General features: G+C 45.8%; 1 protein-coding gene across 2 annotated transcripts; it reads left to right on the top strand.

The window, feature by feature from the left end:
* Positions 1-8,453: 8,453 nt before the first annotated feature.
* TENT5A (terminal nucleotidyltransferase 5A) lies at positions 8,454-15,483 on the top strand. 2 transcript variants are annotated; one of them, XM_070376239.1, is made up of 3 exons: positions 8,454-8,759; positions 8,977-9,541; positions 10,667-15,483. In XM_070376239.1, exons 1-3 carry the CDS (start codon positions 8,740-8,742, stop codon positions 11,441-11,443), a joined length of 1,362 nt encoding a protein of 453 aa, XP_070232340.1. In that variant the 5' UTR covers positions 8,454-8,739; the 3' UTR covers positions 11,444-15,483. The 2 variants fall into 2 exon arrangements, with proteins under 2 accessions (XP_070232340.1, XP_070232339.1); XM_070376238.1 differs by having other exon boundaries at positions 8,563-8,703.
* Positions 15,484-15,840: the final 357 nt, after the last annotated feature.

Here is a 15,840-nt window from a genome sequence, read left to right as displayed (position 1 = left end):
AGACATGTCAGGAGTCGGAAACTAGAGTAAACTAGACAAGTCACAAGTGCTCACAAGGGGAATCTATTTTTAACACACAGCAAAGTCACATATTTCTGGTCAGTGCAAGTATGTTGAATTACTGCTCACAGAGATCGCACATTGAGTAGATGGAGAGAGTAAGGTTGCCAAATTAGTGCCAATGGAGGGCAAAATAAATAACTTCAGAATCTTAATGGAAACTAGGGAGTGGTTGTGGGACAAATTATCTCAGGTGCCATTATTTTTTTTCTGTTTTAATACTGTAAAATGACTTTCTGATAGGAAGAACACATGTACACCCATGGCTGATTCATGTGAATGTATGGCAAAAACCACCACAATATTGTAAAGTAATTAGCCTCCAGTTAAAATGCTGCTGTTAAGTCGCTTCAGTCATGTCCGACTCTGTGCGACCCCAGAGACGGCAGCCCACCAGGCTCCCCCGTCCCTGGGATTCTCCAGGCAAGAACACTGGAGTGGGTTGCCATTTCCTTCTCCAATGCAGGAAAGTGAAAAGTGAAAGTGAAGCCGCTCAGTCGTATCCGACTCTTCTCGACCCCATGGACTGCAGCCTACCAGGCTCCTCTGTCCATGGGATTTTCTAGGCAAGAGTACTGGAGTAGGGTGCCATTGCCTAAAATAAATTAAAAAAAAAAAAAAAAGAATGTCACTTCTTTTATGCAAACAATGACCTTACTGAGTAACTACAAATTTCAAAACCTGGAGGGCAGTTCAATTGCCCTTTGGAGATATCTTATCTAAACTGTGGGTACTTAATTATGTGTTAGCATGAACTCCCTTTTAATGTCCAGGACTCTGGCTGGAGCTGTGGCTTCTCAGAAATCGATCTCCAGTCAGAAACTTCCATGGTTCAAATAGTAATAACTTTGATAGCTCTTATTTTCTAGCCCCTATACTATCTCAAGTAATGATTCTTTTGTTTTTTTTTTTAAGAAAGTTAAACTTGAATCTTTTATTCCATATTGCTAAAATATATCCAAATGTCTTAGTGCTTAGAGTCTGCAGCTAGTTTTCCCATTCACATTTTACTTAAGGAGCCAGCATTTTCAAGGTGGTGAAATTTATCTTCCTGGAGTCTGGTTTGAACAGTTTTTAAGAAGCCTGTCTATAACAATGTTCATCACCCTAGTAGCTTTCGGGGAAAAAACCTTCATTTTAAATATTATTTGTTGTATTACTATCTGTTGTGTTCAGTTTCTCAGACTTTCTAAAACTCAGAAATGTGCTTTTTGGTTGCTTACAATTTTCCATAGTAATTTCTCCCAAACATCAGGATAGCATTAATTGTACTATTTTATTTCCCTCCCCATTCCACCCCTCTAGGTTGATACAGAACCCGTTTGAGTTCCCTGAATCATACAGCAAATTCCCCATTGGCTATCTATTTAATTGTACTGTTTATTTCTTTCTTTGCAGCAGATAATTTTGAGGTAAGGAAGGAAATTAAGAGGAAAAGATTTTAACAAAGAAAGTTATGGTAGAAATGTTTAAAAAATTCTTTTAAACAAGGAGGTATATGCATTACTGAATCAGTGTATGGTCTAAGCATGTGAGCAAATATACTTTTTGTAGCTGCTATAAATTCACATGGTAATTACACAATTTCTGAATTTGGCATATCAAAATGGTGCTGGTAAAATGGATATACACCATGTTTAATTATGTCCAAAATGTTGAAAGGTCATATAAATTAATGATCAGTGAGCAATATGTCAATACATATGTACAAAGTAAGAGTTGGCTAAAAATATATCAGAATGAGCTGATATACCCACAGAAGACAGTTTTCTTTTTTTTTTCCTCTCTCTCTCTTTTCACAAGATACATGAATATTTTGGCCAAATTCCTTTTAGAAAATAATTCATTATATAATGAATTAGAATATAATTCATTATATTCATTATATAATGAATTAGAAATAGAATATAATGAATTCATTATATTCATTACATAATGAATTAGTATATAATTCATTATATTCCCGCCTTGTACCTTTCTCAAAGCTTTATAAGCACCACAGGTAAACATCCACATTTTCTTCAGAGAAGTTAAACATTCTTCTAGTACAAACTTGCAGAAGGAAAAACTTGCAATATAAATATGACTTTGGGGGAAAAGCAGTTTACTTATTCATATTTGGTAGGTTTTGAAAATACACGTGTATTTCTAGTTTACATTTTGCCAAATGAATGTGACTTTTGAATGTCTCTTTTGTTTGGAGAAAAGAAAACAGTCTGGTCCATGGGACTTGCAACATTGAAACAGCAAGCGTTTCACCAAGATGTCAAAACAGGAAGAACTTCTGGCATAATCAGCACTGATAGTAGCACAAGAAAATACTGGCTTGTCTTTCTGATGAAGAACTCTATTAAAGGATGATCTGCATTGAGTTTGATTTTAAGATTGATGACATAGGACTGTGTTGCTTGCATATTGAATTTCCAAAGCTCAGTGATCTCTGCCTATGCAAAGAACTGTTTTTACGTGGTCATATACGTCAAATAAATACTCTTAAATATAACCTTAGGAAATGACACTTAGGAGATGCTCAACAGTTTTTGTAAGATGTTCACAGGTGAGAATGTAGTCCATACAAAAAACGCTCTTTGTGGCTAGAGGTTCCCTTCAAACTGAACAATTTGTTACTGATCACTGAAATACACTCACAGATATTTGAATGTATGAAAGATTAAACCATGTGGTCCCGAGAAAGGGATGCTGGTCCATGACTGAAAGCAACTGAGTCTTACTTTAACTTTTTCAGAATTAGAGATGTAAACCTGCGAAAAATCACTTAGAATTTCTTGCACTGCACATCGGCCAGAATAATTTTGAAGATAAAATGAAATAAAACAGGAAAAAAGTGTTGAAAAGTTTAAACTATAGAAGTTAATCTGTTGATTGCTAACAACCATATAGGTAGTAAGATGCTGGGCTGTTATTCTCAAGACTAGAAGCTATATGATTTAGGATGTCTCTGGCCTTTGATAGGCCTTAAATAAACCTTTGTTTCCCTGAAGAAACATGAGGAGAGTCATTTCACAAGCAGCATTCCCTGGGGAAACAGGTAATGTATTGACTAATTTCCCAGGAGTTTTAATTTTTACATGAAGCCCTTTGACTGGCTGCTGTTCTACTAATAATTACTGGATGACAGAAAGCTCTCGTTTGCCCTGCAATGCGGACTTCTGTGCGGACATGGCTGGAGAAGGATGCCTGTCTGTCCTCCATGGCCTCAGGAACCACTCTGCCCTAGGAAGGTGGTAAACGGCAAGGGTGTGGGGAGTGGCCCCAAAATCTTTACATCCCACTGCTCTGGCGCAGGGTGGGGGTGAGGGGACAAGATATTTCTGCAGGGTTCTGTCACTTTTGGTGCAAAGGGCAGGGGCAGGGGAAGGTGGATAATCCTTGGAGAGGGTAGAGAGAGCTGGTGTGAAAAGATGAAGAGCAAGACAAAAATCTGGGGAGAGAGAGGAACCAGGCCTCACTGCTGTGTTCTAAGCAACGTTTGGATGTGAGCGTGGGGGAATCATTGCATATTTATTTGCTGCTTATCTTCTGAAAACATTCCTGAAAAGACAGGAAGCAGACAAAGCAAAATGGGAAGGGTAGCGAGACTAAGTGAAATTGGGGCAGACTGTGACCCTCCCCACCCTGTTTCTATGTGTGTGTGTGTGTGTGGTTTTCTCAAAGCCTCTTTGGAAGGCTGCTAACTTTCTGGACCCCCCATTCAGGGAGGCAGGCCTTTCTGACTGACGAAGATACTCTCATCCACCCAGCCAGGTGCATTCTGACCTCAGCAGCTGTTTCAGGACAAAACACCTTGGTCTTCGATGTTCTATACAATCTGAACATAGAATTTGGAAAGAAAGTAGGAGTAGAGTACAGTTCCAGTTCAGTTTTAAGCTTAAAAGGAAAATGAAATGACAGGGGGAAGGAAGGCTCCCAGAGGAAAAGCTGCAGAGAGCAGCCACAGGAGTGGCTGTGAACTGAGGCTCTGCCACTTCTGTCAGTTCCTTAACCTTCCTCTGCCTCATCTCTCCCATCTGGAAAACGGGGATGTGATATGTAGAGCTCTGATATGTGGAGAAAGTTTAAAAGAAATGGTGTCTATAAGATACTGAGCATAGTGTCTGGCACATTATAACCAACTCAGTAACATTAAGTACTCTCCAGGCCAAAATGGAACTTTTTATTTTGCTAAGTCCAGATAGACTGTCACTTTTAAATCCAGGTTAACTAGCCATAAGTGTTTCTTTTTTTAGCTTTCCTTTAAGAACTACAGATACAGACATATAGCATTATATTGCCATAGATCTTTCTCCCCTTTAAGATGAGAAAAAGTAAATTATTTACCAAAAAGCTACAGAAATTAAAGCCTGTTTAAAGCCTAGTATACAGACATGTATATGGCAACTCTGCACCTAAATTTAATCCAAGGGTAACTGTCTTGAGAGGTGATCTTGGCAATGAACATGTTTGGAGAGTGGGGACTTTCTCATTTGATAATTAGTTTGGTTTCTAGGGAAAAAGAAATACTTGCAATTGCAAAATTTGCAATTTCATGTAAGGATGAACCGTTTCTTTTCCAGAATGTAAATATTATCTCAGTTTGAAGACAGGGAGAAGAGGGACAAAGAACAACGAACAACAGACACTTTCATTCAACAATATGTATAAAGTGGCCACTATGAATCAGGCCCATATGAATCCAGTCAAATACTATGCAGTGTTGCCAAAAGTAAGAGATCCTAGATGTAATAGCGCAGGAGGTGGCAGGTCTGGATTATTGGGATTAGGAAGGGTGCTAGCAAGGGAGAACCCAGATGCGGAGGCCTAACACTTTGTTAGAGGGTCAGGGAAGTGTCAGCCACAAAGTCCTGGAGACTTGGGAGAAGGCATCTTGCCCCACTGCCCCTGGGACTCACCCTTCTCCAGCATAGGATCTAATGCACTGCAGGCTCTCTGGCAGCTGGCCTCAGGCTCCACCTCTGCCTCTCAGCCATGCTCTCCACTCTTGGGAAAGGACATGAGAGCAGCCAGGCAGAAAAGAGCAGCCTCTGCCAGGGAGAAGGTGCCCACCTAGAGAACCAGGCTGCAGTATCCCTTGTCAGCCTGGTGTAAATTGAGACTGGGCCCTTGTGTTAGGAATCACATGGACAACTTGCCAAAATGTAGATTCCTTTAGCCCCACAGGCCAAAATCTTTAAGATTTCCTGAAGCCCAGGTAGCCAAGGGCTGAGAGACTCTAATGCTTTCTTTTTTCTTCCCCACTTTTTTTGAGAGAAGGGTTAAAGTATAAAATAATGGCAGTGGGGCTAAACCTATTTTTTTTTTTTTTTTAGTGCAGTGTACCCAATACTGGGCTTCTCAGCTGGCTCAGACAGTAAAGAATCCACCTGCAATGCCGGAGACCCAGGTTCGAGCCCTGGGTCCAGAAGATCCCCTGGAGAAGGGAATGACTACCCACTCCAGTAGTCTTGAGTGGAGAATTCCATGGACAGAGGAGCCTGGCAGGCTATAGTACATGGTGTTGCAGTCAGACGTGACTGAGTGACTAACTTTCATTTTCACCTACTACCTAATCTACTCCATTGCTTTTGTTTTCAGGGCCAGAATTCATACTAGCCTTGAACATGTGTTTCATTATAGAAAAGGCCTTTTCTTTTTCGTTCAAATCCAGAGGTTCAAAGTACCAGGGGGTACTGGTAGACTACATATATCCTATTTCTGAAAACTATGGCTAAATAGCACTCCCCAGAGAAATGAGTGGAGAAGGCAATGGCCCCCCATTCCAGTACTCTTGCCTGGAAAATCCCATGGACAGAGGAGCCTGGTAGGCTGCAGTCCATGGGGTCGCTAAGAGTCAGACACGACTGAGCGACTGCACTTTCACTTTTCACTTTCATGTATTGGAGAAGGAAATGGCAACCCACTCCAGTGTTCTTACTTGGAGAATCCCAGGGACATGGAAAATCCCATGGACAAAGGAGCCTGGTGGGCTGCTGTCTATAGGGTTGCACAGAGTCAGACAGACTGAAGCGACTTAGCAGCAGCAGCAGAGAAATGGGTTGGTTTCGAGGCCTGAACTCACCACTGATTAGCTATGAAATTTGGGCAAATCTATACCTCACAATTCTTGTTTCCAAATCCCTGTGATAGAGGATATCTTCTCAAGTGAAGATTAAACGAGGTGTTAAGTGTAAAGAGCTAAGGAGAGTATTGCCCGGAGGTTCTCAGGAAGTTCCTAGAACCAATCTGGTTTGTATCGAGATGTACCACCAATCTCATTTCTTACAGTGGCGGTCTATAAGGCCTTGCTCAAACTCCAATTCTCTTACATTCTTCCCTTTTGCTGGCAGTGCTTTTCTCCTTTCCCAACTACCAAGGCAAGTCCACTTTTCAAGATCCGATCAAAAGGACGCCGCTCCTCTCGTCTCCCCCAGCTCCGCTGGTCCCAGTTAGTCCACCATTGTGTGTGTGTGTACTATGTCGCTTCAGTCGTGTCCGGCTGTTTCTGACCCCGTGGATTGTAGCCCACCAGGCTCCTCTGTCCATGGGGTTCTCCAGGCAAGAGTGCTGGAGTGAGTTTTCACGCCCTCCTCCAGGGGATCTTCCCGACCCAGGGATGGAACCCGCGTCTCTCATGTCTCCTGAATCGGCAGGCGGATTCTTATCCACTGTGCCACCAGGGAAGTCCAAGTCCATCACTGCTCTATGTCAAATCACACCTTTCTCACAACACACGCGCAGTTATGCACAGGTGACTAGATCCATGAGTGTGCATCTGGGGAAGCGATGGGCCCGTGAGAATCGTGTGGTTGGTTGTTCCGCGGTCCCTTCCGGGACTCCCGCACCTCGCGAGGCCGGCGCTGAGGAGTAATGGCTTCCGTCTGCGGTCCCGCTGGTTCCTCCGCTTTGAGAGCAGCGCCGCAGGGCACCGGCAGGGGGCGGCGTTGCCACGCAGCTGGAGGCTCGGCGGGTGACCGTCCCCCCTAACTCTCCAGCACCCCCCTCAAGGCACTCAGCTTCGGTGACGAGGCCGGGGCTCCCCCTGTTCGGAGGGGGGTGTCGTGTTCCCTCGCAGGCAGGGCGGCCGGGGTCGTGCGGGGCCACAGGCGGGGATTTCCAAGCTTCCCAGGCGCCCCCCACCCCAGGAGCCCGCAGCCTCCACGAGAAGGAAAGTTACTCTTTTAAGTTTGAAAAGAGGCATCGAGCAGCCAGAATTGACAGTCCGAAGAGGGGGGCGCTTTCCAGCAAAGACCGGGGTGGGCTGGGCGGGGGGCGCGTGTGAGCGCGAGGGCGCACGGAGATAACACCACGCTCCTTTCGCGCCGTTGAGGCGACTGAAGTTGAGGGGCTGCGAGAGGAACGTTTGTGTCCTTTAAACTCGTACTTTTCGCGGGTCGTGAAACACCAGCTCGTTTCACACCGACATTAGCACACTCACTTGAAAAAGGAAAACCTTATGCGCCCCGGGAACGAACGCGCTTCTCCGCCTCAGGTCTCGGCGAGAGAACGCGCCGCCGGAGCGTCCGGCCCGGCTCGGCAGCCCTTCGCGCGACCGGGCGGCCGCGCGCTCCCCGCGCGCCGCACTCCGGGCCCGCCGGGTCCTCAGCCGCTGGCGGCGCGCCCTTCCGGCTGTCAGGCCCGCCGGGGCGCCCGCTCGGAGACGCGCGCTAGCCCCACGCCGCGCCCCCGGCCCGCTCGCGCGCGCGGGAGACGGGCGCACGCTCGGCCCCGCCCCCGCGCTCCGCGGGCTCACGCCGAGCTCCCCGCGCCGCCTGAGGTCTGGAGAATCGAAACCCGGGGGAGCTCGCCCTTCCCCTCGCGCGCGCCGCCTGACCGGCAAGGGGAAGTGGGCGCCTTAGTTCTCGCCGAGGCCGGGTTTATTAACGGAGTAAATGGTCTAGCTTGACACCACACATTGTCTAATAAAACGATGGTCGGGGGTTGGGGGAGTTGAAAGAACCTCTGGAGCCCCGTCCACATGCCATAATGACGCGCCAGAAAAGGCGAGAATTTTATGTTTGGGAAGTTTCTGCAGTTGCGCGAATTTCGCCGGGCTCTGGTTGTGCGGGCGACTTAGAACTCTTGAGGCATCGGAAACCTTTCTTCGTTGGAGGGGAAAAAATAAAAAATAAAAAGAGGGGCTTTGTGTGTGTGTGGGGGAAATCCATACGTCAAATATAAGTACAAGCACACGAGTGCACACTCACAACCGCCGCCGGCCTCGCGCTCCGGGACCGGCCGCCGCAGCCTTTCAGCTCCGCGGGGCTCGGGCAGCGGGGCGGGCGGGCGGGGGCGGTGCCCTATGCAGATGAGGAGGGTGTGGCGATTCGTGCGGCGCAGGGCCCCGGAAGCGCCCAGAGGACCTCGTATAAAAAAAGTACTGAGGCCGTTTCTCCCGCACAACTGCTAAAGCTCCAGAGACAGGAACGTGTGCGGCGGCGGCGGCGGCAGCAGGAGCCGCCACCTCCGGGACCACCGCGACTCAGGCGGCGCGGGCGGGGGCGAGGGGCGGGAGTGGCCGGCGCGGGCGGCGGGGGTCTAGGAAGGACTCGAGTCGCTCGCCGCGGCTGGGAGCGCACTCGCTGCTCGCGAAGAGTTGTCTCGCAGTTCCTCGCTCGCCGCGCTCCTAGAAGGGGCGGCCGCCTCCAGGTGACACAGACGGGACTCCCGCTTGCGCTTTTCCAGATGCATCAGAGATACTTTTGGTGCGGGGCTGCTCTTGCGGGGCGCGGCGCGCGGCTGGGGAACCGCGGGGGCCTGGGGAGGGAGCGTCTCTGGGGTGTCCCCCTAGGCGAGGCGGGGGGATTCAAGCGGAGAAAGGGGGCGCGTTCCTGCCTTCGCGGCCCCCCCCTCCCCCGTCCGCCCGGCCGCTTCTCAGCGTCCTCAGCGCGCTCCTTCCCCCACTCCCCCGTTCTCTCTTAGGACCGACCAGGGCCAAGTGGCGTTCGGCGGGCACTTCATGGCGGAAGGCGAAGAGTACTTTGCCATGGCCGAGGACGAGCTGGCCGGCGGCCCCTACATCCCCCTGGGCGGCGATCTGAGCGGCGGCGACTGCGGCGGCGGCGGCGGCGGCGGGTTTGCCGGGCACTGCTTGGAATACTGCGAGAGCCCCACCGCGCACTGCAACGTGCTGAACTGGGAGCAAGTGCAGCGGCTGGACGGCATCCTGAGCGAGACCATCCCGATCCACGGGCGCGGCAACTTCCCCACGCTCGAACTGCAGCCCAGCCTGATCGTGAAGGTGGTGCGGCGGCGGCTGGCCGAGAAGCGCATCGGCGTCCGCGACGTGCGCCTCAACGGCTCGGCCGCCAGCCACGTCCTGCACCAGGACAGCGGCCTGGGCTACAAAGACCTGGACCTGATCTTCTGCGCCGACCTGCGTGGGGAAGAGGAGTTTCAGACTGTGAAGGACGTCGTGCTGGACTGCCTGTTGGACTTCTTACCCGAAGGGGTGAACAAGGAGAAGATCACACCACTCACGCTCAAGGTAAATCACCTCCCCCCACCCCCGCCACCCCAGAGGGGCCCGGGGCCCCCGCGGCGGGCCGGGCGCGAGTGCTGCACGGCTGACACCCGGGGTTCGGGTCGGCCACCTGGACCCGTGTGCGCGCCCTGGCTAATTTTGCTTTTCAGTTATCTTATTTTTTTTCTGAGTTCACGAAGGTGCGTGGACTTGTGTCTGAGTGTTTTCGTTGACTTGCTGCTTCAGCGCCCCGCGCCTTCTGCTTCCTCATCTGCCCTGCCCTCTCTTCCTTCTCCTTATTTTTTAACTCTTGGCTTTCCTTGCTTGAGTCCTGTCCGGAGTACATTCGTACATTCTGATAAGTAGAAGAGTGAAATGTTGTCCATCTTTTTTTTTTTTTTTTTTATTCATTGGATGTTTGAGTCTCCTGCAGCCTGCAGCAGAGGCGAGTCAATGGGCTTATTATTGTGTTGGAAAAAGTGACTAATTTCCTAGCTGCTTTCTGCTGACTCCAGGCATTAAGATTAAATACGGCTTTTCTCCTGGTTGGTTGTTGGGTTCGGGATATAATGGGTCCCCTCCTCCCCACTTTGGCTCAAAGCGCGTCAAAATGATCTGAGGAACCAGCCTCCCAGAATGTCTTAATTTAGTTCATATTTGATTTTAGCTACAGAATCCCTGCGGGGACCCACAAGATACTGATCCTATCAGTTGCCTGGCGGGTGGAGGGGAAACTAGGTGACTAGGGACAGGATGAGAGGCAGACTGACTTTTTACTGTAGGCCCTTCTGTCTTTTGAATATTGCAGCTATATTGTGTGAATCTTGTACCTGTAAGAGCATTCTCAAAAAATAACATTTCAAAAGTCAGACATGACAACAGAACCGCTTAGTACTGTGCTATGTCTGCCAAAAGCCTCAAACTATTACTTCTAGTCTCTTCCCCAGACAGCAGAACCACTCGTTAAATGTATTTTTTGTTGTTGTTGTTTTCAGAAGACTGTTTAATGTTTAAACCTGTAGGTAGTGTTTTGCTGAAACTTGACAAAACAAAAGGGGAGGAGCAAAATAATTCTCAGCTGTGATGAGGATGTATTTATTATTTTTTTCTAGGTTTGCTCATCTTCTTGTTTTGTCTTTTAAATTGTAGGAAGCTTATGTGCAGAAAATGGTTAAAGTGTGCAATGACTCTGACCGATGGAGTCTTATATCCCTGTCAAACAACAGTGGCAAAAATGTGGAACTGAAATTTGTGGATTCCCTCCGGAGGCAGTTTGAATTTAGTGTAGATTCTTTTCAAATCAAATTAGACTCTCTTCTCCTCTTTTACGAGTGTTCAGAGAACCCGATGACTGAAACGTTTCACCCCACAATAATCGGGGAGAGCGTCTATGGCGATTTCCATGAAGCCTTTGATCACCTTTGTAACAAGATCATTGCCACGAGGAACCCGGAGGAAATCAGAGGGGGAGGCCTGTTAAAGTACTGCAACCTCTTAGTGAGGGGCTTTAGGCCCGCCTCTGATGAAATCAAGACCCTTCAGAGGTATATGTGTTCCAGGTTTTTCATCGACTTCTCAGACATTGGAGAGCAGCAGAGAAAACTGGAGTCCTATTTGCAGAACCACTTCGTGGGCTTGGAAGACCGCAAGTATGACTATCTCATGACCCTTCATGGAGTGGTGAATGAGAGTACCGTGTGTCTGATGGGACACGAAAGAAGACAGACTTTAAACCTGATCACAATGCTGGCTATCCGGGTGCTAGCTGACCAGAATGTCATCCCTAACGTGGCCAATGTCACTTGCTATTACCAGCCGGCCCCCTATGTAGCAGATGCCAACTTTAGCAATTACTACATTGCACAGGTCCAGCCAGTGTTCACATGCCAGCAACAGACATACTCCACTTGGCTACCCTGCAATTAAGAATCATTTAAAAATGTCCTGTGGGGAAGCCATTTCAGACAAGATAGGAAAAAAAAGAGAAAGAGAGAGAGAAAAGAAAAATAAAAAGAAAAAGGTTGAGTGATCCAGCCCTTATTAGGGATATGTTTTGTGCAATGATGATCTGCTCCTGGTTTTAAACTTGGCAAAGCTTTGTGGATCTTTTCATAGGTATGGGGGCACGATCTCAAAATAACCCACCTACCACTACCAACCCTCCCGCCTGATTCTCCTACCCAATTGGATTCTTTCCTGAAACAAAAGAGACCTGTCATTAAAAGCAACCAGGTTCTCCTAAAATAACTAGAGACAGAGGAAAAAAAAAGCTTGATGACAATATGGGTTTGCAGTACCTGCTCCCATAGCTTTGCCATAGGAAAAAAAGACAAGTGGATAGTTTCTTATAAGATGGAATTCATGAAAGGGAATATACAGAGATTAAAAAAAGGTCTCCCTCCAACTTAATTATCAATTCAGGAGTTCAGATAGTAACAATGGTACAGAAAGAAGGGGTACACCAACATTGGGATTGCTGAGGTTTGTAGTGAATACTATCTGTGGAACTCTCCCATTGCGCTAATAGAAATGGCTTGCTCCAAGTGAACAGTAGTAGGTTGGTGCAGTTCTCATAACAAACAGCAGAACTTATGATGACACAATCCATTATTTCCAGCTGCGTGCATAGCTCACATTTTTTAAAATGTGAAAATGCAAGCAAAAACAGCTGTAGCAAAGAAAGTATGCTCAAGGACCAAAGATTTACCGGATAAAAATACCCAAGTAGAAGAGAGATAGTAGAATATATAAAGAGTTACTATATTTGTTACACACCAATATACATCAAAGTGCCTGTTGCCTTCTGAAAATTTGAAGTGGAAAAATTTTATGGTTTAATGACTTATTTTATCAGGGACTCAAGAAGAAAATAAAACAACACATAAGCTTGTGAATGGTGGAGGAGATGCCCTATTTTTTTCTTGACAAATACTTGTATAAAGTTAACATTGTTGGTGTGATGTTATCCTAGGTACATGTGTATGTGTGTGTATATTATGTGTATATATATACATATTTGTGATATGTGTATATACACACAGTTCATTGACTATGGTCTAGAATAATGTAGCAAATAGGAAATGTTTAAATACTGTGTGCTTTTATGTTTTCAACAGGATGACCTGAGACGTGGGCATATTGCAGTGATGAATTAAATCCCACATCTAAAAAACTTAAAGTGAATGAAGGAGGAAAACAATTAATATATTTGATAGATTGAGCAGAGATTATACCTTTTTAGTGAGTGTTTTTGTTTTTGTTTTCTTTTTATTTTGTGAGCCATAGAATTCCACAAATGGGAGAATATTTGTTTGGCAGAGCACTCTTTTTTTTATACTGAACTGCCATTTTGACAGTTTGAACCCTTTTAGTTTTTGTAATACTTGCAATACCTCCATGATGTATAATCCGGTGGATCATGGATCAGTGATAGTCTGTTTAAATCCCTGACTGCTCAAAAGAATTTCTGGTGATCTGAACACTACTTATTAATATTTAAATGAATTTTTAAATGAGTGCATTATGCATTCCAGGACCACTAGAGTTTAGTAAATGTGAAATGACCCTTTTTAAAGAGTATTTGCACAATTGCTTAAAATTTATATATGAGATATATATTATATATAAAATTTTATAAATTCATGCCAACATGAAACATCTTCGATCTGGTTGTCACACTGCATTTAAATATTTAGTACTGTACTTCAAATTCACTCACTTTGCATCGAATCAGTTCCAACTTTATTTTCTGTCTCAAGAGACCAGTTACACCTTTGTGAAATGAACTGGCGTTACTATTTCAGTTCAGTGACAGCTAATCTTGAACCCATCCCTTCTCCCAGCCTTTAATTTCTTTGGACACTGGTCTCTGAAAATGCATTTGTTGAAAACAAAACTTAACATCCGAAAACCTTCCCTCTTGTCTTGTGAGGCAGCCACATCATCCCTTACCAACCCTAGTGGATGACTGCTTACTATGTGCAGCCCTCTGAAGAATCAACTGATTGTTGTCATCCATTAGAGAAGGATTGGGGAAGAAAATAGCATCATCCTATTGGCAGTGTAATCTGTTTGTTATCTGGGCATCCCTCAGATGCTCATTGTTAGTTTAATCCATCCAACTACCTTTCTTGCGCATCTTTCTTTGAAGCCTTAACCGGAACTTGATGGGTTTGCTGGAGTAGCCTCCCTGTGAACTCTGTCCCAGCTGTAACAGCTACTGCACTGCCACTCGCTGTTTTGTAGGGAACTTTTTCTTCTCCCATGCTGGCTCCGACTCGCTCACTCCAGCCCTGGGTTTTGAGAAATTCATTGCTAATTCCCAGGAAATGTTCCATTTGCAGATTAAGCCTGATACTAAATGGTCAGAAACCCAGAGCTCCATCCTCCTTACCTGTTTGGACATTCCCTAAGATTAAAGCTAAGGGAACACTCGGGAATGGAGGAGGAGCGTCTGGGCATCTGCCTTGTTCCTTCTTATCCTAACTCTTGATGGATGAGTCGTCCACTATTTCACAAAGAATCTGGAGGTCTCCGGCTCTGCCAGAGCAACGATCCGCTGTTATTTTATGGCACAGATTCTTGTATGGAGGGGCCTTCTTTGAAAAATACACTTTTCATTTGTTTTCTGATATTTATGTTCTTTTCTTGCTTACTCCAGGGCTGGTAGCATAGTTGGAAATGCCAGCACCTGGCTTTCAGTTAGAACAGGCTGTACTCAAGACAACCTTCGGCATTTACTTTGATTGATATAATTTATTTCCCTTTTGTATGTACTATAGTCTTGTGCATATGTAGTTGAACAAACGGTGGAATATATGTCTATCTTTGTGGATGTGTGGCCTAAACATTTGAATGTCTGGTGAGAGAGAGCCATGTGTCATAGGTTAGAAGAAAGGACAGCTCTCAACTCCTGATTAGTGTCTGTGATTTGCTTACCTTTGTGTTTATCTGGTCGAGTGCGCTGTTACTTTAAAGCAGGAAGAAGTTTTTTGTTTTTTTTTTTTCCTCTGCTGGAGGTTCTTCTCACCTGTCCAGCCTGGCACATCAGGGAACACTTCACCCGTGACAGTGCCCTTTTAACAAGTTGACTTTGTTTGCAGTAAAGTCTCATTGCCTCAAGATGTCTTACATCAAGATGGACTTTTCCTTTCCAGAAACAGGATCAAATATTTGCTCACTCTTGGTATTGGGTGGACTGTTTTAATGAGGCTCCAGCATTGCAAGGATGGAAGGTCTGTAAGCCAAGCCAAGGAGGAAACGCCAAGAAGAGTGAACATACTGTTCGTTTTTGCCACCCCTTTCTGTTTGCTTATTGTAGGTTGCCTTACTGCGTGTAAAGTTGTTTTCAGTGCAATGCTTGCCAAATAAATATTGTGAACTATTTTGTAAATGAAATGTATTATGTTAAAAGCTGTCAGCAGTTCAGAAATAAGCTTTTTTGTTGTTTGAAGACAACATGTGTTAGATGACGCCAAAAGCCAAAAAAAGTAATTTCATATATAGTACCTGTTTGAATATAATCTTTCTTTATGATCTCTCATAGCATAGCCTTTTTAGTGCTAAGAAAGAATCTCTATGTAATATTTTGTCATAATAATGGCTTGCTAACAAAGTACATGGTCAAAGTACAGAGTTGGAAGATGGCAAGTAACTTGGTGAGAATGGCTGCAAATCCTTGCAGAATAGAGGAGTCTCTGCCCGCTGGCTGTCTCTTCGACCTCTCTACAACCATCACCTGCTCCGAGACGTCCTGTTTGCAGCAAGCTGCTTCTGGGGTCACTCTTTTGGAATACTTTCACTTTAGACTGTGTCACAGGCAGAAAAGGAGTTGATGGAGAATGGACTCTTTAAAAACTGACATGTTTGAATCAACGCTAGAGGGAACAGATTGTGAATTTTGTTTACAGCATCCAATATTTGGATTTTTTTTTTTTGTAAATAAAAAGAAGTTATTTTTTTCTATTGATTTGTGTGTTGTCTTCCGTGTCTGTGCTGTCTAAAGACCATATCCTCCGAGTCCAGCTGTGTCCGTGAGAAAAGATGGGGCAGTGTTTGGAGAAGACCCACCTTTATCAACTTCTGATTGGAGTACAAGTCACTAAAATGCCCAGCTTACAGCCAGCCCAACTCTTGACTGGCTCGGTCAGCTCCATTAGAATCTAGATAATGAGTACTGACATTTTGAATCTGGTTATGAGCTTAGCCGTGTTAAGTGCCGCAGGCAGAGCTGTCTTCCAGGATCAGTAGAGGCTCCTGATTCTGGACTGTAGGGCTGCTGTAGCCCTGAGGGGGCTTTGGTTCTCGGGAGTAGCCCAAGTGCT

This window comes from Bos mutus, chromosome 9 (genome assembly GCF_027580195.1).
Source record: "Bos mutus isolate GX-2022 chromosome 9, NWIPB_WYAK_1.1, whole genome shotgun sequence".
Lineage (NCBI taxonomy): Eukaryota > Metazoa > Chordata > Mammalia > Artiodactyla > Bovidae > Bos > Bos mutus.
This window is presented reverse-complemented; position numbering and strand designations above follow the sequence as displayed.

Bases quoted from the DNA above. Each gene is read 5' to 3' on its own strand.
- TENT5A (XM_070376239.1), top strand. From the start codon at position 8,740: ATGCATCAGAGATACTTTTG. The intron at 8,760-8,976 runs GTGCGGGGCTGC...GTTCTCTCTTAG, and splicing joins ATGCATCAGAGATACTTTTG to GACCGACCAGGGCCAAGTGG. The intron at 9,542-10,666 runs GTAAATCACCTC...TTTAAATTGTAG, and splicing joins TCACACCACTCACGCTCAAG to GAAGCTTATGTGCAGAAAAT.